Source organism: Coturnix japonica, chromosome 4, assembly GCF_001577835.2.
Source record: "Coturnix japonica isolate 7356 chromosome 4, Coturnix japonica 2.1, whole genome shotgun sequence".
In the NCBI taxonomy this organism is placed as follows: Eukaryota; Metazoa; Chordata; class Aves; order Galliformes; family Phasianidae; genus Coturnix; species Coturnix japonica.
Window position 1 is genome coordinate 34,299,617 of NC_029519.1, and position 20,733 is coordinate 34,320,349.

Consider the following 20,733-nt stretch of genomic DNA (forward strand, 5'->3'; position numbering starts at 1 on the left):
AACTCATTTATATTTCATAAATTCCAAGTGTTCAGATAAGACCTCACATGACAAAGGAGAACTCTGCACTCAGAATTCATGCATCTTACAGCAATTCTTGACCACAGCTGTGTATTTTACTTCTCAGCTTGTACAGAGCGATAAATATGTTGGGTTCTTCCTAGGACAACACTACACCCAACTGCCAACATTGTAAATGTAAAAATACTGCATGTGCACTCAGTAAATGATTTTTCAATGGCTCTGAACTTCCACAGACAAAGCCCAGATACCCCAGACCCAAGCAGGGGTGGGAGGTGGGGCTCATGGCATATGTCTGGCTTTTTTACCTTGTCTGTTTCAGCAGCAGGACAACTCTAAGAAAATGCAGAACAGATTTATATATATGTGTGTGTGTATACATATATATATATATATATATCTCCATTATATATATATATATAATGGAGAAGATTCTCTACTGTGGTTTTGTTTTGAGTTGTTTTTTTTCCCCCACATGACAAATGGATGACTCACCTCCTTACAAACTCAAAACAAAGAACTTCAAACAGACACCTTACACGATGAATTTCAACCCCCAAGTGTCCAAGAGTGAAGGTTACCCTGGAAAACCTTGCATTTGGTGAACCCGAGGAAGAAAGATGCCAACACCTCCGGTAAAACATCAACAACTATTTAGCGGCTTCTGTGGATATGGGTAATTGTTCTACTCCTTGACCCTCTCTGCTCTCCTGAAGATAAGCCTGTTGTGACAAATTTAGCAAACAGTGGCACGCAATAACACACACACACAAGAAAAAAAAATGGAAAAGAAAAAGAGAGAGAAGAAAGGAGATCACAGCTTTTTATCAGAGCCCTCGCAGTCATGAAAAACGCACCTACCAGCACACATAAGATGAATCATAGAAGAATATTCTGAGTTGGAAAGGACCAAACAGGATCATTGAATCTGCATTTATCCTGCACAAATATTCCAATGTAATTCAGATCAGAGTTTAAATCCAAAACTAATATTGACCACCACAGATGACTGGCTTGAGATTGAATGGTGACAGCAGTGACACTAACTGTTCTACCTGCTTCTCCATTGGTGAAACGCAAGCAGCAATGTCCCTTCTCAGGAACGTTTGAAGAAGCAACGTCCCAAGAACTGCCACCTGTATCCATGGATAAAATCCATCTGTAACTCTCCTTGAGGATGAAGGGAAAGGGACCCAAATTCAAAGCCATCAATGCTGCAGGAAACATCACCCACAGAGGAATACAAAACCGGTAACACATAAATACAGATGATAATCTAATTTATGTGTCAGCAAAGCTCAATATAACAAGTGTTATCTATCTGTGCGAACCAGTGCCAGTTGCTCAGCTATCCTGGCTCAGGAGTGGGAGCCGTGTGCTGAGAACACTTTACTGCCAGAAAGCGGGCAGGATGGCAGTCATCACACCTCCACTGGGGCTGAACAACCTGCCATGGGACCACTCCTTCCATGCCCCTATTTCCTCCCTCCTGTCCCCTTCTCGCAGTGCTGGGGGCAAGCAGCCATCTCATGGACCCACACAGAAACACGGGCAGACTTTGTGTCCGGCGGCAAATGCTGCCTCGATGCAGACCGCCATCTTGGGCCTCTCGGGGCCGAGAGCCGCGCCTCCCCACAGGCGGCAGCACGGACCGCTGCTCTCCGTGCCCAGCGGTGCGGCAGGACAGCGGGCCCTATCGCAGCAACACCCCGTCTGCAGTGACGGGCCGTGCCTGGCGGCAGGGACCGATTGGGACAGCCGGGACAAGGGGCAGGGGGCAGGAGACCGGCGCGGTGCGGCGCAGGCCCGGCGGCCGCAGGAAGGGGAGGGAGGCGGTCGCAGCCATCATGCGTGCGCTGCCGGGGCTGGGGCGGCTGCTTGCGGCGCGGGGGTGGGGGTGGCCGCCGGGCCGCTACCTCAGCGCCATGGCCCGCTACGGCACGGAGCAGCGGGGGAGGCCCAACTCTCCCGATTACCGCCTCTACTTTAGTAAGTAGCAGCCCCCGGGGCCCGGTAACCTCCTCCTCCTCCTTCTCCTTCTCCTCCTCGGGACGGGGCACGGCGGGGAAAGGCAGCAGCGGCCTGCCGCGCCCCTGTGGCCTACTCGGGCCGCTGGAGTGGTCGCCTCCGGGTCTGCCCCCTGTCCGAGGGGGCGATGTGCGTGGAAAGTGAGGGATTTCCCGGCAGATCTGCCTTTTAGAGGAAATACACAGTCCTCCGGGCTGGGTGTTGAAAAGCTCCCCGAACGGTGTGGGGGGTGCTGGGGCACATGGAGCACTTGGGAGCCTAAGGATAGGCTTGGCCGAAGGGGCCTCGCGTCAGCACTGTGTCAGCTCTATGGGAGTAGTGCCCGTACGCTGTGGCCAGGCCAGCCCTCCTGGAGACGTCATGCTGTGGAGAGGCTGGCATCCAAATGACGGGGCTGCAGCCTGAGCAGCAGCAAGGTGGCACTGGGAGAGCGTGGGCAGGACCCCAGGAGGCCTCTCATTATGCAGTGGGAGCTTCAGCATTGCACAAGTCGCTAACAGAGGTGACCATATAGCACTTTGCTGTTATGTACGTCTTTGGTTTGTCAGCTTCTCAGGAGTTACGTCTGACGTCTGCTGTCACCATGTGCCCTGTGGGCAGCACTCTTGTGCTCAGTCCCCAAGGAGCTGTGAGTCACATCAGTCAGTGGAAGCGAGCAGCCTGCCACTAAACTTTGCTTTAATTAGGAGGATGATCTGGGAGGCTTCCAAGAGTTGCCAGCAGGATGAGGGAGGTGGATTGACTCTACTCTGACCTTCTGAGGTCCATCTGGGGTACTGTGTCTGAGCCTGGGATCCCCCATTACAAGAATTATGTGGAGCTGTTGAAGCAGGTCCAGAGGAGGGTCACAAGGATGATCAAAAGGCTGGAGCACCTCTCCTGCTAAGATAGGCCTAGAAAGTTTGGGTTGTTGAGCTTGGAGAAGATTCCAGGGAGACTTCATTGCACCTTAATATTCCTCAAGCAGGAGAGGGAGTGAATTTTTACACAGCTTGATACTGATAGGATAAGAGGGAATGGCTTAAAACTGAAAGAGGGGAAATTTGAGTTATGTGTTAGGAAGAAATTATTTACTCAGAGGAATGAGGTGCTGCAACAGGCTGCCCAGAGCTGTGTGTGCCCCATCCCTGGAGGAGATTGAGGCCAGGTTGGATGGACTCTTGATCATTCTGATCTAGTGGGTGGCAGCCCTGCTCCCAACAGGGTACACAATCTTTAACATCCCTTCCAACCTAAGCATGTACTCCTCTTTGTTGAGGTGGTCAAAGTAAAATCCAAAGCTAAGTAAAGACTTCTGTGTTTCCATTTACCATAAAGAGAACTGCTTACAAAGGAGGAACTCCTTGAGTTTATGCCTTGTGTTAATACCTTGTATTACACATAAACTTATTATTATATGTTTCTGTTTCTGTTTGGGCTCAGGCCCATTCAGGTATGTTGAAGAGTTTCCCAAGTGATTTGAAATATTTCAGCATTTACTCTGGTAAATTTTGTTCCTTTCTACAGTGGAAACAAGGCTGAGGTGCAGACTAGGCCTCCATTAAGGTAATGTCAATTCTTGCAGGATTTGAGGTACCGTGTTTCATATGTAGGGCCTGAGTGATTATACCATCTCTTGTATATTCTCTTTGTCAGGATTCAGCATGTCCAAGAGTTTTCTCTTTGTGATTGTGAAATTTAGCTCACTAGGAAAACTGTGAAGTCATTAGGGCTATACTACTAGAAGCCCATGGAGATTCACTGATCACTCATGGAACTGAGGTTCCCTTGGTATTCCGCACCTTTTTTTTCCCTCTGTTAATGGCTGTGTATTGCCAGGGAGGGAAGGAAAAGACAAGGGAAGGATCTTCTCATCTTTCCATAGCTTGTATTGCCAGCTAGTCAAAAAAGTGTAGTATTGAATACTAAAGCAGTAATTCTGATTCCAGTAAGTCACTGTCAAAGAATCAAATACGTTGTCCTGCAAGTAGCTAATTTTTTCAGTCTTTGGAATTAAACTTAAGGAAGAGATTTAATTGATGCATATGTTGTCATATCATAGCTTTTTATAATGCATCATAGTCGTTATCAGCATTTATATCTAGATTTATAACGTTCCTTCGTTGTTTTATTTTTTCAGAGAATGCAGATGGTAAATACATTTCCCCGTTTCATGATATTCCACTCTTTGCTGGATCCAAAGAGGTATGTACATTTGCTTTGAGCACTCTTTAGATATAAATGCACATTTAAAAGGGATTTTTTAAGCAATTAAGAGACGAGTCTGTAGCTCCAAAAGAGGCATTTTAATCCAGTCTGAAAAGTAATATAAACAAGATAACTCCACCTCGTTTTCTCAGTGAAGTAATTTGTTCTGAAGCCTCATAACTGTGTAAATAAGCTGCTTGTCCTTTTAAGTCTCCAGGTGACTGAGGGTAGGGAGAACCAGTACTCTCAGTATCATGTGGTAATTCTCTGTGCTTAAAGTTTGTGTTCACAGGTTTTTGAACTCACTTTGTATTGTTATTTTAAAAAAGGGATTTTTTCTATGTCTGCATTGAAACGTGCATTTCCGTGCCGTGGAACATGTACAACACATACTTATGTGACTTCTGGTGTATTTTTAACTCCCCAAAGGAGGATTATAATTGGAAGCCAACAATAATGCCCAAGAGAGAAGTGGTAATCGCACCTTTAGAGAATTACGAGGCGTGAGGTGCAGCTGAGCGCTTTCACGTCTTGTTAGCCACGTTCCCTGGAGTTTCATTATAGCAATAATGAAACGCCTGTTTTATATGTCACCAGTGGGAACTGACAGTCTTTGGTTTGGACTGAGGTTTGCTTGTTATGGTACACTTGTTACACAGACAGGTTGGGAAGGTTTTGGCCGTTTTCTTCATTTGTTGCTGGGACTCTATGGGTGATGTGACTGGTGAGATGAGTCAACAGCCGTAGTGTGTTCAGAAGTCTCAGTCTGAGTAGTGAACCAATCTCCTGAATTATTTAAACTGTCATTACTAAAATGCTCTGTTGACTGGGTGCTATTAATATAAAATCAAGGGGCATTTTCACCCGCATGTTATTCAGAGGCCTTGCTGTCCCTGCTTCCAGAATTTAAGGTTTGGAGGGATGGATTATGGTTTGTGAGTTTTCTCTGGGTTAAATTATAGTACGGTGATGACTGATTAATGCAGAGAGCCTTTAATTTTGGCTGAATGAGCAAGGAAAGAGCTTCCTGTACGACGTAAGCACCAGAAAAGAGTTGTTGTGAAAGTCTATGTTATTTTTACCCTCTTTTCAAAATGAGGAGGCTAGGACTTGCATGTTATGTTCTGTGCCTTCTCTAATCTAAGCTTTGTGAACTTAATTTTATGGTGGATAACTCCAGGCCTATTTCCCATATTGTTTTTTATTTTGGTTTTTGTTCTTTTCAAGTGAGCAGAAAGATGTGTCTTAAGCAACTGATGCTTAAACTGCTGCTTTAAATCTCTACATAGCAGAGAGGAAGTGGATATGTCCATGTATATTTTTATCTTGCTCTGTTAACATTGGGAATATTTCACAATCAAATGGGACCAACAGCTTATTTTAAAAGCTACTGTTTATACCTTTATACATGAAAGAGAGTGTTTCATTTGCATTTAAAACTAGTAAAATCTGTATCGATGTGAATATATTATTGCTCTCTAATGTTTTTTATTTGCCCTTAACCTTATAGGATAAAGAGATTCCAGCAAAGAGGTCAAAGACTACAGGAAATGAGGTACAGCTGAGTTCTTCTTTTCCTTCCTCCTCCTTTTCTTTTTCCTCCTTCACATCATTTTGCTGTTCTGCAAAGTAATCTTTTACTGAATATAGTTAACATATGTTCAAGTCATTCAGGAGAAAAATACTTACAGGAATTTAATGTTCACTTCTTTTTATTCTCAAAGACAAACGCTTTTATACCACTCTCTCAAAGTTTCATTATGACTATTATAGTGTCGATATATTTTCTTTGTGGAAATACATTTGCATTTAAAATCCTCCATTAGTGAAATATTCATGATGCTTTGACCGTGGGTTAATTTTGGTATATACACAAAGCTTAAGAGATTCTAAGTATGTAGGGCAGAAATTAAAATTACTATTCCTGCTTTTTACACCTGAAGTTGTATCGTTTTCTGTGCTCATCTAGTAAGCCCAAAGAGAGAAAATCACATCTGCTAGTGGTTCAATATTAACCAGCATTAAAGCTGAGCCTTAGAGAAGCCCAAAGAAACATGGCAAGTCTATTCAAGCTTTTCCTGTGGAACAGAGTTGTTTATGCAAGTGTCTTTTTCCAAAAAGTAGCATTTATTTATTTATTTATTTATTTATTTATTTCAGTCAGTGCTTTTCTTGGCAGGGGAAAAAGTTCAGTAGAATAAACAAAGAGCCACGTGGTTTGTAGTGTCCTTTCTTCTTTCCTCTGTGCCCCTCTGTATTCTCAGTATCTGTTTAACCAGTCATATTGTGTAACTGTAACTATCCATCCAATGTTAAAGAGCTGTTTGAAATATCTTCACATAGGTTTACAGCTAACACGGTATATGCTTGTCTCTGTACTACACATCAGTCCCAACACAGTCCTGCACAATGTATTTTTTCCACCTTGAAGCTGCATTACACTTACTGGCTTTCCTGCTGCTTGGTGCCAATTTAGGTGCTATTTGGTAGATGTAGGATTGTACCTGCCTGATAAGTTGATGAGGAGAAGTATGTCCTAATAACCTTTTTTGACCTTCTTGCAATGTGAATTCTTAGTTATTGGTCTTAAACTCTGTGGCACTATCTGCTGGTGGCAAAACTGCAGCCCCTGTTCTGTACAGTGTTTAAGTTCTGTCAGTGTGATGGGAAGTTTGTTAGTTCATTTAAAACTGTATGTCTGGTTCCCTGTTTCTGTCTCTGGATCACTCTATGGGCAAGACAAACCAACCAACCAACCAACTGGTGAAGCTGAGCAGCTTTTATTTTCTGGGGCAGTGTAGACTCTAGAGCTGCTTCAGTTAACTCTCACTATGAGAGAACTCTGGGCTGTGGCTGCATAAAGCTGTGGAAAAGGAGTAAAGGCAAATGCAAATGTCGGTCTTTGGGCATCTCATGTGAGTACACAAATGAACATGTAGTCTGTAGGCTTCCCGAATCTGTTTGGTTTTTGCTTAGGTGGTGAAAGAGGAGAATGCAAATCATTTAGAAAACCTGTTTTCACCATGTTTGGGAGCTGAGGAGGAGAGAAAAAATAAATGAATTTTTGTGTTCAGGAAAGCAATATTCTGTCTTACACTGGGATCTTCAGCAGTCTAGGTCACCCTTGCCTCGGGAGAAATGTATTTCTGCGTGCTTGTGATCAGGGAAAGTATAACTTAATCAGGGTATAAAGAGAAACTAAGCAATATAATGCTGTGTACTGCTTTCTGGAGACCTTTTTAGCACTATATAGCTTGGTCTAGAGGTGCAGAGGCTACTCTTGTTATTGGGTGTTGAGTTGATCCTTGCTGCATTTGGCCAGAATTCAAAGGTAACAGTTCTGTTTTTCCTAGGAACAAAGTTAAAACTCATGCTCCTGCAGGGTGCTCTTAATAAACAAATACATTTAAGAATGAAAAAAGATGGAATTTCTGCATGAGTCTGCTCAGTCCCTCTAACTTTAAGTTGCTCTTTGTATTTCTTACACAGGGAAGGTCTCAAAAATAGAAATCTGTTTATGGGATAAAAGAATGCTCATCTTTTAAGTCTGTTAGCTGTTCTGCAGTCTCAGCTTCTAGTTTGAAGGGAAAAGCTGCGATAGTTGTGTATTAAATCTAAGGAACCCTTCTTTCTTGCAACGTTTTAGACCTTCCCAAATCTCTATTAAATTTAGTTTTGCATCTGTTGACAGCTGATCTTTTGACTGTTCAGAGACTAAAAAGGAGTTACTTTCATGGGGAAGCTATGTTGGAAGAAAGCATATTCAGCTTCAGTTCCAAAACTGCTGCCAGCCTGCTGTCTGAACCTCTGCTTTGTCTTTAGCATTGCAGGCACTTGGAATCCACTCTTCCCAAGTAAACCTTGCTGAAAAACATCAGAAGTTTCACATTTGTGTCTGAACGGATGGATGTTCCCACTGTGGTTACAGTCAAAACTGTCAGGGATGGACTGTTGAGTAGAGAGTCTTACAAGTCTGGCTGGAAGGTTTGAAGAGGTCACAGTTTTCTTTTCAAGACTAATGTGAAGCATTGCATCCTTGCTGTAGTGCAAGAGTTTCTAATCCATTGCTGTTTTATATGTCTTTGGTATTCACCTTATCTCATTCAGAGGACCCAGGTGTTCCTAAATACCAAGGTTTATTTAAAACATTGGCCTTAATCTGTCCAAGCATGCAGAAATTATACTCCTAGCTTGCAGACACCCACTGGAGCAGTTGAAAAATAGCAGAAAGAAGTAAGACAGGTTTGGTTTTGTTGTGTTCTGTGGCTTACACAAGGCTGGCATGCCTTAAGTTGAATTCCTTCTGTCAGGCAAAACCTTTTGATAGATTAGGCAGTGGGATGAGATGCTAGAAGCCATCACCGTGGTCATGCAGTCTGAATAGGTAATCTGATTGAGGGCATGATGCTTGGAGCACAGTTCCCATTTGTGGTGTCAGAGTTGTCTTACTGTAATGCCAGTATGTTCTTTAAACAGGGAAGAGCTGGAATTATTTCTAATATAATACAGGTGCAAACTTTGCCTGTACGTTCTCTTTTAAATACAGCTTCCCTAACCTTCTTTAGTCATGTTAGACACATTTTTGTTGTGTGTAACTTGGGCTGTAATGGGTCCATTACATGTGTATAGAGTTGTGTGTTCCAAAATCTAGATTATCTGTGAAGGTTTCACCCTGATGTGTGAAGTTGCCTGGCTTTTTTCTATGCATCTCTCCAGTAGCTGCAAATTTTGCTTTGTGTTCTTGCAGATGACTTCTGTGTTTATTAATCTTCTCTGATCTGTCCAGTAAATGTATTGGGGTAGAGCATCAGCGTGTCAGACTTGACTTAGAGAACTGATTTCTTGAAATGTGAGGTTTTATTTGCATCTTTGTCAAGTTTCTATTCTGAGTAGTTCTGCAGGTGAATATGTGATAACCAGTTGATCACTATTAATATATTTGTGGATAAAATTTCTTCCACGATGTTCTCTGTTCTCATTGCACGGTAACATGAGGGAAGCACACTGTGAAAAACCTGAAGGCACTGCACATTTACAATGTGCTCCGTGTTCCTTTTTTGGTAGGTGTTCTATTAACTTGTCTGGGGAAAGTTCTGCTGACTTCTCTTTTAGATTCAGTATTTGGTCTCCAGATGCTACTGATATCTAGTTTGTTGTTTTCATTGGCAGGTGCCTCATAGCAAGTGCTGTAGCAGGAATGCTTATAACACAGGGAGCCTTATGAACAAGCCCCTTTTCATTTATTTCTGGTTGTATTTCATGCCAGTCTGTACTTTCCTTTTTCTTTTTTTTTTTTTCTTTTTTTTGTCTTTGTTTTTCTTTCTGTCTTCTTATAAACTCTTGTTATTGAAAACACCACCCTTTGTTCATACCTCTAGTGCTGGACTGCAGCTCATCCTTTTCATTCTGCTCAGTCCACAAGTGCAAGCTGCTGCTGAGAATCCCTGTAAGACTGCAAATGAGCAGGTAGAAAGAAATGAAAATTGTGGCTATATTTTTCTTATCTCTGTCTTATGAGCTCCGAGTTTCTCCATGAAGAGGGTCAGTAGCCCTGAAGTGCAGCCTTCAGTACTTCAGGTGTATTTCTTAAAGCACTCTACTATAAAAGTGACTAACATAATGGTAATCTTCAGCTTGCCTCATGCAGTACTGATGGTGAATGGCAGTCAGGCCTTAAGGAGCATATTAAAAAGATAATAATTATACTGAGTTTCTCTTCTTCATATTTCTCATTTTGTCACTCTTGTTCTGCATGGGTTGCTCCACTTCTTCAAATAAGCTGTTGCTTCAGTTGGGCATGACATGTTGCAATCCTTGAGCACAACTGTACCTACTCAAACCCTGCCCCTCAAATACACCAACACAGGAACTTAGGAAGACTGAGAAATGAAATAGTTGAGCAAGAGGGGCAAGAGTTAGGCAAGGAGGAAAAAACATTTCTGAGAATGATTAATGGGAATCCAGAAGGGTGGGTTGCAAAAATAGTGTCAGAAATGTGCTTAATTTCTTTTCTGCTGACCAGTGATATTCAAATTTGTTATAACAAACCTTGATCAAAAGGAGCCATCTTCTGTAAGCGTCTATACAACCAGAGCCAGCTGTAATTTCTGCCCATTGGTCATTTGTGAAGACAAGTGTCCTGCCATTTACAAAAGTACAACAGTGTGTATTTTCCTTGCTTTTCTCAACACATGTATGAGCATTCTGAAGATTATTTCTGTATCTTGTTAACTTCGTGCTTAAAAAGCTAAAGAAACAAAATGAAAAAAGCCCACCCTGTTCCTATTGTCTCTGTTAAATAATGGAAGTAGAAATGATTGTTATATTAAAAACAGTTTAATTCGAATGGAATGCAGTAAGTTGCCAAGCCTTGTTGAAGAAAACACCGTGCTAAAGCAAACACTTACTTACATCCTACGTGAATTACTATGTGACGTAGTTTGACTGTCCTTAGATAATAAAGGATTCTTTTTAGTGGGTTTCTTTTTCTGATGTAATTTTCTGATGATTTTCGTACTCAGTTTTAGGAATTGGGAAATATTCATTTGACCTTTCTGTGTTGAGCAAATGGATTTTTTTTTTCCCCCCTTTCTCTCCTCTGGATATAATAGAGTAGAAGTACAAACGTGTGTCCAAAGTTCACGTTAACCCAAAGTCAAACAAGCTCCGTGACACCTTGGGTTAAACATCCCTCTGGGCTCTGTAGGGTCACTTTCCCTGGCTTCTGAGTTCTCTTCCTTCTTCTGAATCTAGATAAAATCTGGACTTTGGTAAGCAGTGCTTTCAAAGGCAGAGCAGCTGACTGCTGGCGTGTTAAGGCAACTAAATGCTAAACTTCCTGAAGCAATAGTTTTTTGCTTCATGAGAAATTAACTTCTGGCATTTCTTTTTCTCTCATTGGAAGGTGTGCCATGGGCTGTTGGAGCAGTCTTTCTATTGCTCATGTGGGTTTTTCCTGAGGTTTTCCTGATGAAAGATAAAAATATCAATTATGAGATGCATTGACCAGCCAAAGCTAACCACCAAATGGCACATGCAGATGGTAATCTGTGGAGGCATGTGATGCCTGAGATGTTTCTGTTTGCAGCTGGGGTGAGGAGTGTTCTGCAGCAAGGACTTGAGGGAGAGCATTGTAGTGGATGGAGGGAACATATACCTGGTGTGGAAGAGTGAAGGAAAAGGAATCCTGGATGACATTTAGGCAAGCAGGGAAACAAGGCGGTAGGAAAGCAGAGGGAAAAAGAGAAGCAGCCTTAAAACAAAACAAAAAACGCAACCTAGAGAAATATACTTCTCTCTTTCCATCTGTCAAACTGTCTAATATGTGCTCTTTCCACTCTGGTGAATTCTGCTTCATCACTGTGGAAAATGTAATTGCCCTATAAATAAAACTTTATTTTTAAAGGTAAGCTCTGCATGAAGCTACTGATCTCTTGTAAATGCTTGTGGCAGTGTAGTATTAGTGAGAGTACTTCTGGGGTTGGGTTTTTGTTTTGTTTTTTGTATATGAATTAATCTGTCAAGCTGTCACGTTTAAGACCTGGCGATTCAGGTTTGACTGATACCACAAATTATGAGGGCCTGGTCTTAAAGCCAAGTCAAATCCAAGTCATTCCTTTTGAGAGAAGAATTGCAGTTCACTTTGGTCCAGCTGTGATCTAGTCCTGAGAAATGTTCTGGTGAGGACCAGTTAAAGTTCCAGATGGCATTTACAGGTTGTCGTACTTGAGGCGGTGAGGAAAATAGGCGGTCTCATTCTTCACAGCACAAGATTTTCATGGAGGATGAGATGCTGTGTTTAACTGCAAGGGAAGTTTGTCTTCTTTCTGCCTGTAGTTGCCAGTCGGAACAGTTCTTTCACTTGCTGGCACTTTCTTGTCAGCACCAGCTTCCAAGCTGTGCATTTCTTTTTCCAGATGTTTCTGAGATGGATGTGCAAACTTTCTTTGGCTGTTTTCCAGCCTTGCCCTTACCTGCTGCTGCATGTACATTCCTTTGTTCTGCGTCTGCTTCCTTAGTCTTGACGTCTTTGAACTCTTTGAGGGCTTTGCAGTTACATCTATGCTTATATACGTAAAGTGTGCATTATGGAAGTGATCTAGAGCATCATTCTCCTTTATTCTTTTTCCTTTTCCTCTTGTTCAGTGTGCTTGATTGTGACCTAATAATTATGTACTTAAATGCCACTGATTACAATATGGGCATGGTCTAGTTACCCATGTTGATTAATAATCTGTTCTCTTTAACTCTGTGTTTAACTCTGATAGCCTCAGAAGGGGAAACCTTACAGCAGTTAGAGCTTTTCTTAGGTCTTTTGGTTTTGGTTGTTCTTTTCATTTTTAATCATAGAGTCATAGAATTACCCAAGTTGGAAAAGACCTTGAAGATCATCAAGTCCAACCATGGCCTAACCAGTACCCTAACTCTAAAAACACTCCACTAAATCATATCCCTGAGCACCACATCCAAACGGCTCTTAAACACATCCAGGGATGGCGATTCAACCACCTCCCTGGGGAGCCTATAACTTTTAACTTTTACTTTGTTTCTACTATGAAGAGGACTTACACTGAAGTGAGGTATCTGCATCCTTTCACTGCCATTGCTTTTGGATTCATTGTGCCTTGCTTCAGATAGATTGAACTGACAGTCAGAAGTGTCAGTAGCTGTTAGGTGTTTTCTAGGTTTTTTCTATTAAAATAAAAAAAAGGCATAAAAAAGGCCTGAAGAAATAAGTCCTTGTGGTGGTTGTGAGAGAATGCATTATCCTTTCCAGTGTTTGAAAGAAGCTGACTCTTTCTTATAGAAATGTTCAGGTTTTTTTGACTAGTGGACAAAATACTGCCTTGTGGTGAACCATTCTATGGGCTTATTGAGCATTGTGTGAAGAGTAATAGTGGTAGTGGAACAAGAAGCACTGTGTATTTCCATTACTCATTCATATTCTCACAGGTGAACAGGTGAAGGATGAACTGAAGAGGCTGAATATTACCGTGAGGAGCTAAACAAATTGTACTTAAGTAAAAGCAGCTGCTACAGTGAGATTTGTTGGTATATTGCAGCTAAACACATGGGAGAAAATTTCTTTTATTGAAAAATATTAATTGCTAAGTGGGTTCTATTTTCAGTTCTTTAATTGTTTTTGTTTTAGGTCCTGTTTAATATGGTTGTAGAAGTGCCTCGTTGGACAAATGCAAAAATGGAGGTAATTAAGAAAATTTACTTGAATATATAGGTATTTCTGAAAGTAATGACAGTGTGGTTGGTTCCAGTATTCAGAGTTTAATCAGTGTGGATTGCTCTTTATATCTAATTTTTCTTTGTTAAAATATTAACTTGAAATTGTGCATACAGACATTGCCAGTGTGATTACAGAAAGCTCTTGAGGCTGGAATTCTGTTCCCCTTCTGCAGGTGCTCCTTCTTGACAGCCGTTTGACTGCAGGATACTTCATACCTGCAGCAGACCTCACCAGAGCACTGAGCTGCAGGATGCTGTCTTACCACTTAGCCTTAGTCCTACTCAGTCATGAAGGTTCAGAGGATCTGAGGCACTTACCCAGAGATCTGGTGGGTGCTCCATCCCTGGAAGCAGCCAAGGTCAGGCTGGAGGGACTCTGAGAGCCTGATAGAGCTGTAGGTGTCTCTGTTCATTGCAGGGTGATTGTACCAGGAGGCCTTTAAGGGCGCCTTTCAACTCAAACCATTCTAGGATTGAATTCCTCTCACTTCCTATGGTGTGATAGGCCACAAACTAAGTGAGAAGGAAGTTCCCTTTTCACAAGATAAATGCTTTAGGCCCTCACTCATACAAAGTATCTCCCTCTGCAGTTGTTTTAGAGTTGAGTGAGTTGTTCCTCTGCTGTTACAATGTAGAAGCTAAGTAGTGCTTCATCTGTAGATTTTTGTGAAACAGATTATCTCAAAAGAGTATTTTCTGTCTTTCTGAACATTTAAGTTAGTTTTGGAAACGTTTTCCAGATGCTTTCAAGAAATTTTGTGGGTGAGCTGATGAACTATTTTGATTACTGAAAATAACCTCGAAGAACCTCCACACCCTCTTAGTTCAGAACCTTTTCTCTTTTCCCCTGGTGCTGGAATATCATTCGAACTGTCTTTATCACCTGAGTCATTATTCTAGAAGTAGGATTACTTAGGATAATTGGTTTGTATTATAAGACAAACATTTGTTGTGGAATCCCAGTTCACTTTTCCAGTTTTGCTCTTCCTGCCCTTTTCTTGGTACGTTACGTAGAGGGGAGAAAGGTTTGTTGTCCCGATAGATTCTGAAGTACTGGATTTGGATGTTTTCTGGCTTGATAGGATACCAGACATAATATACACATTTTAATATACCTGGCAGTTCCTTTGTTAATGCAGATAGTTGACCTGCCTTGCTGTTGTCTCCTGTAAGTCCTTCTGAACAGACTGTGGTAAGGTGACAATACCAGCCCTTTTCTGTCTCTGTGCTGAAGTTCCCTTGCTTGGAAAGGAGATGGCAGGAAATTAAACCTTGCAGTAGAATGGATGTATTGCATTGCTACATTTCTTGCATTTCTCTTGTCCTTCCCTTGACTTTACTGAAGGTGCTGTTTATAAGACAGTATTGGCCATCTGCCTGTTGTTGTCACTTAATCTTCTTTGCCTCAGTTTATATTGAGAAAAAACATAACTGAGCTCCACTTCTGTGATAATCCCAAATTCCGCATCTTTCCTGTTAAGTTATGACAAGAAGCAGTGATATCAGGTGTGAAAATAAGTGTGGGAGGGCTTATTTGTGGAATAAATGCACATTACTGACAGGACACTGTGGCTCAAACAGGTTGAATTCCTTTAGGATGACTTTGCTTTTGGTGTTTTAGTTAAATTACAAGGATGTTTAAAAATGGATATGAACTAAGGCCTGTGTGCCCATGCATACAAGCTGTATGTGGCCTGAACCAGCACATGCTCAAAGCCCTTAATAAGTATGACAACGTCCAGGTGAGTCAAGCTAGCGTAGTTGTTATGTGGAGTGACAGAAGGGCAGTTCAAGTGAATTAAGTGATAGGCTGCTGGATTTATGTTTGAGGTTGTATAAGGATTATGACAGTATTGAACTGTTCTGTAATAATCTGTTCAGTCCTTCCAGGAGTGCAACTTCAAGTGTAAGAATGCCTTCTAATGCTGATTTAATTTGTTCCAAACCTAACATGAAGTTGTCATGTGGTGCCTGTACAGAACATGTCCTTACCAAAAAGCATTTGTCTGCTTAGAAGTGATGGAGAGAAGGGATGCCTGCAGTAGGAGAGCAGTGGCTGGGGGGTGGGTGTGATGATGGTGGAACAATTCCCCCTATTGTTGTCTGAAGAAATTGTTCCACTATGTGTATCTCTGAAATTGTACAATAAAGAGCAAATTCTTTTCAGTATTTGATTGATCGTGACAGTCTCCTTATAAATTTATGCGTTTCTCTTCTTGAAGTAATTCCTTTGCATACTTCCCAACATTATTTAAAACCTTAATAAACAACTTTTTGAAGATGACCCTTGAGATTTACAGTGGGACCATCAGACCCTTAATATTCCTCAAACCACAAGCACATGCTCTGGGATGGAGCTAAATGGTTGGATACTGAATGAATTGCTTTTTCTTTTACAGTTCTCTCTTTCTCTTTGTCTTTCATGATCTGCTTAGATTGCCACTGAGGAGCCATTGAATCCCATTAAACAAGATACAAAGAAAGGCAAGCCTCGATATGTGGCAAATATCTTTCCACACAAGGGTTATATATGGAATTATGGTGCCCTCCCTCAGGTAACGTTTTTGTTATAATAGTGAAAGTTTTCTGTCTTCTTTGTAAATTACCTTGTAAATCTTGAGTACTGCCTGAATGCAGATCAGCTGCAAGAGGGATGTTTCTTTTTGATTATTTGGAAATTAGGATTTTTTTATGTAAGGCTTTATTGTCCTCATAAACTTTGGTCGGAATTTGGGTGTGGGTGTAAATATGAGCTCGGTTTCAGGAAGGAGTTAAATGATCAAGAAATCCTGAATCTTCAGTTTATACTTGTGAATTGTAGTTACAGAATTATTATGGCTTGCCAGTCAAGAATACTTCCTCAAGTAGCCCTTTCCTGTTGAAGCAAGGCATTTAAACAAAACAACTCATTTAGAAATATGTAGGGCAGCATAAATATTAGTGAGGATTTCTTAGTATCTTTAAGAAAGAGGAACAGGATGGCTTATCTTTCTTCAGATTAAACCTCAACTGCCTTCGCTAACTTTGCTCTGAACTGGAAGACTTCACTGATTGTGGCACTTTCAAAACTGTGTTTGAGCCTACTTGAACACACACAAGCCAAAAACTAATGGCTGAAGTTTTTGTCATAATTAAAGTTTTAAACAACTGTTTTTCATTTCTCTGAAATGAATAATAGCAGATTGAAGTTAAGCCAGCATTGAAGGATGTGATGGAGCTAGAAAAGATAGTTTCTTTTTATTGCACTTAAATAATTAAGCAGTAAAAATTTACTCCTGAAAATGTACTTAATGTATTTCATGCCTGAAGAGGAGATACTATGTAGGGGGTGGAGCATAGCAATAAAGTCCTTACCCAGTTAGCAGTCTCAGTAGGTAGTTTCCAGTTAGGTATTGCTAAGAACAAAAAAAGAATCCATTCAACATTTTGAAATTTGTTTGTGCTTTAGTACAAAACTAAAATTAAACATCTGAATATTCTCCTGAATTATGTGTGTTACACTGGACTGATAAAACAGACCCTAGGAAATGCATTTAGCTCCCTTTACCACCTTGTCAATAAGAGCTCTGGAGATAATTGTAGTTTTCTTTTCTGTAGTGACTTTAAAAGGTCATTTGGATCCTTATGCATCCAATTGTCTTCTAGCTTAACCACTGCTATTTCATGAAGTGTCTGTTCTGTCTTAAATATAGTTGATCTATTTGTTGGTGTTATTTATCGTCAGTCAGGTGGTTCAGAGTTTTGGTTGGTTGATTTAATTTTTTTCTGATTGAGTAAGTCTGCTCTCAGCAAGCTGACTTTTTAATTGGTGTTTTTATAACCACTCAGTAATTTAGTGATTAGATGAATAGTAATAGCAGATCAGTTGGTAACTCACACTTCTTATTCCTTTGACAGACCTGGGAAGATCCAAACCATACAGATAACAATACTGGATGCTGTGGGGATAATGATCCTGTTGATGTTTGTGAGATAGGTTCAAAGGTTTGTCATTGTCAAGTTTAATTTCGTGCTTTGGCTATAGCTTTTTAAAGAGAACGACAGGTGGGAGACAAGAGAAGGTGATAGTAGTCAATCTTGGGATGACTAAAATATGTCTGATAGGTCTGATAATAGATAAGAAAGCAGTGTTTGTTTTGTTATTGTTTGTTCCTGATCTTTTTTTTTTTTATTATTATTATTTATTTTGAAAGTGGGGAAATATTTGGAGAAGTTTAGGTGCTGGATAAAATAGGAGCTCTTGGAGCTTTGTGGCTGGACAGAGAATATTGAATGGAGGAGAAGAGCGTTAAGATTTTGAGGAAGGAAGGAGAGGACTTCCTTCTTTTTCCCTGGCTAGCAGCACTAAAGCTGAAGCTAAGATAGGGAAAGATGAGGAAATGTGGCAGTGTCTCACAAATAAGATTACAGGGTCGGACCCACAAAGGAGTTGCTTGAGTATTCTCATGGGTGGAACAGAAACAGATCCCACTTCTCTAGAGGAGAAGAACTTGTTGCATTTGTAAGGTATGGAGTGAGTGGATGAAAAAGAGGCTCAGCAAACACTATTAGTAGGTACAAGGGTAAGGCTTCACACACTGAAATAAAATCCTCTTTATCTGGAGGCAGCAAAGAATGGATTAATTTGCTGTGGTACCAAAGACTGGATAATAACAAAAAAGAGTTTGAAAGAGGGATCTCTTGGGCTACCTAAGGCAAGAAGAAATTTAACTGGTAACCTCAGCAAAGGTAATTTCACTTGAGAAAGGGAACCTGAAGCTGAATTTCAAGGGGTCCAGAGAGTGTTATAAGGGAGTGTTATCTGGTAGGAGGAAAGTTCCAAGGAAAATGCAAAAAAACAGTTATGCTAATATTTTTGGGGAAGAAAGTGTACAATGTGTGTCTGTGTGTGCATGTATGTTGGAGTCTAGAGGAAGGAACAACAAGAGACAGATGAAAATCAAGAGTAGACAAAGCAGGGAGTTAAGGGGAAGAAAGGAGCTAGAAAATACATGACAGATGCTTTTAACTTGCAGACGGGCAAAGATGAGAGGAAGGTGGGATAGAGGAGAAGAAAAGTATTCTAGCTTGTGTTATCTCAAGTAGATATTTGCTGGAGAATTGAAAGCAAGAGTAGGACAAGGCCTATGCGTACTGGGTTTGAAGCTCTATCTTGCAATGTTAGCTGCTAGTCAAACAGATACTAAACCATTTTGTTAGAAGAGAGATTACAGGAAGTGTTTTCCACATATTTTTGGTATTATGTTCTGTTCTAGGTTCGCTCTTCTGGTGAAGTTGTTCAAGTGAAGGTCTTGGGTGCTTTAGCTCTTCTTGATCAAGGAGAGACAGATTGGAAGATAATTGCCATTGGTGTGGATGACCCGGAAGCCCAGAAAATCCATGGTAAGCATTTTTACCTTTCTTTATGCAAGTTACGTCAGCAACTTGAACTGTTGTACCTGAGCTTATGCCACCCAGGAAAAGAAGATACAGACAGCCAAGAGACAAAAATCTTCTTTTTTCGTTGGTTAAATTAAGTGCTTCCTTCAAAGCAGGAATGTATGTTTTCATACTGAACTTTTGGAAAGGTTGATGGGGATTTTCAAGAGGACTTGTTATGCAGGAAGTCTTCAGGAGCAATTCATTCTGAAAGAGGTCTCTTAAAATTAGTGTGTAGTGTGTAGTCTTAAAAATAGTGTGTAGTGTGGTTACTCAGATTGCATAGCACACTGCTGTTTTCCTTGTTGACAAAGCATTTCCAATGTTTGTGACTTGTAACTGCAGTACTACTAGGGATTGTTGCCTAACAGGAACAGTAAGATTTCTCCTGTTTGCTTGGAAATTTGGAAAGGGAACTTCTGATGCAGATCACCCTACTGTTGGCCTTGTTGAGGATTAGCTTTGCAGGGTGAAATATCCTTTGCAGTCTTCCTCCTTATGACCATGCTTCTGACTTCCAAATGGAACTCAACAAATAAAATGTGTGTGCAGTATTTTAATAAAATGAGAGGCATCATTTTGCTTCTCTTTTTTAAGAAGACGATATAAATAAATTAAAGCTAGAAGGAGTTAGGCTTTTATGGCACAGATAAGGTGCAACTGTCCTCTGGATAAGCAGAGCTTCATTTTATCAAGCACGGTTGTACTGAGATTCATGAGAACTAAGTGAGCTTTGTCTGGAATGGCTGTTAAGAGATCAAAAATCAGATGTACCATTAAGTCTTCATGGTCAGAGCCTGTTCTTTGTTGGCAGGTCTCACCAAGGCACAGAATGGCGTTTCTCTATGAGTAGGGGTATCCAGTAAATTTTGAGGAATTGTGTTTCTCAACCACTGAATCTTTTTCTTGGTTTCTGAATATAAAGTAACTGTATCACTGGCCTGGCCCTTCATCCTCAGTTTTCTTGCAGGTTGCTTTGAGGTGGAGAATACTTGTGGGGAAAAAAGGGGAGAAGAGGAAATAAGGAAAAGGAAACTCTGGTGTTGATGCTGATTAAAATCATGGGGCAGATGAATTACTTCATAGTAATTGTCGATAGTTTAAAGAAAAATAATTAGCATTTTATTTCTGTACTTTATTCTATTTACTTTTATATTTTTTTTCCTTAATAATGCCTGAGAGTTTCATCAGGAAACTGGATGAGGGAATTTAAAGGGGGCCCAGCAAGTAGGAGTAAAACTGAGAGTTGACACCACTGGATTAAGTAGCTTTGTTCTAAAACACAAGGCTGGTTGTACTGTGTTCGTTTTTCTACAGGTTATGATTGGTCTGTGTTGGCTGTTAGCTTTGGGTTGTTTGGCAAGGGAGTAAGAGTTTGTCTTTTTTTTAAATGCAATCCCTCGCCTGTAATTGCTGTGTGTATGCTTTCTTATCAAAGAATAGATGCAAGATTTCAAGAACAGCTGCCCTTCTGAGGTTCAGATCATGCAGAAATATTTATTGAGTTTAACATGATTTCCTTTCAGGGTTGGGGTTACAGTCCAGTATTTAAAAAAACAACATGACTGGCTTGCAGTGTTTAACAGCAATCTTTCTTTGTTCTAAAAACAAACAAACCTGTTGGAGTAGGCAATACAAAATGTCCTTTTATATGTGTTTTTTTCCCTTTCCTGAAGATGTTAATTATTTCTGCATAAAGGAACAGCAGCTATGGATAAAACTGATACCTCCCTCAATAATTGACGTGCTACTGTGTTACAGTAGTGGCCTCCTAGGGGACCAAGTGTTGCCTTCTTAGTCTGTCCGGTCATTTTAGTATCATTTGCTAAACGTTTTGAA

The 20,733-nt window shown here is 40.8% G+C and overlaps 1 protein-coding gene across 1 annotated transcript in view; it reads left to right on the forward strand.

Annotated features, from left to right (window-relative positions):
* The first annotated feature begins 1,565 nt into the window (after positions 1-1,565).
* Positions 1,566-20,733, forward strand: part of PPA2 (inorganic pyrophosphatase 2) — a 33,158-nt gene continuing 13,990 nt past the window's right edge. Inside the window, exons 1-7 of the mRNA XM_015861451.1 lie at positions 1,566-2,010; positions 4,169-4,233; positions 5,747-5,791; positions 13,388-13,441; positions 15,912-16,031; positions 17,374-17,460; positions 18,732-18,858. Coding sequence (XP_015716937.1) covers positions 1,596-2,010; positions 4,169-4,233; positions 5,747-5,791; positions 13,388-13,441; positions 15,912-16,031; positions 17,374-17,460; positions 18,732-18,858 — 913 coding nt within the window. The 5' untranslated portion in view covers positions 1,566-1,595. The remainder of the gene's footprint in view (positions 2,011-4,168; positions 4,234-5,746; positions 5,792-13,387; positions 13,442-15,911; positions 16,032-17,373; positions 17,461-18,731; positions 18,859-20,733) is intronic.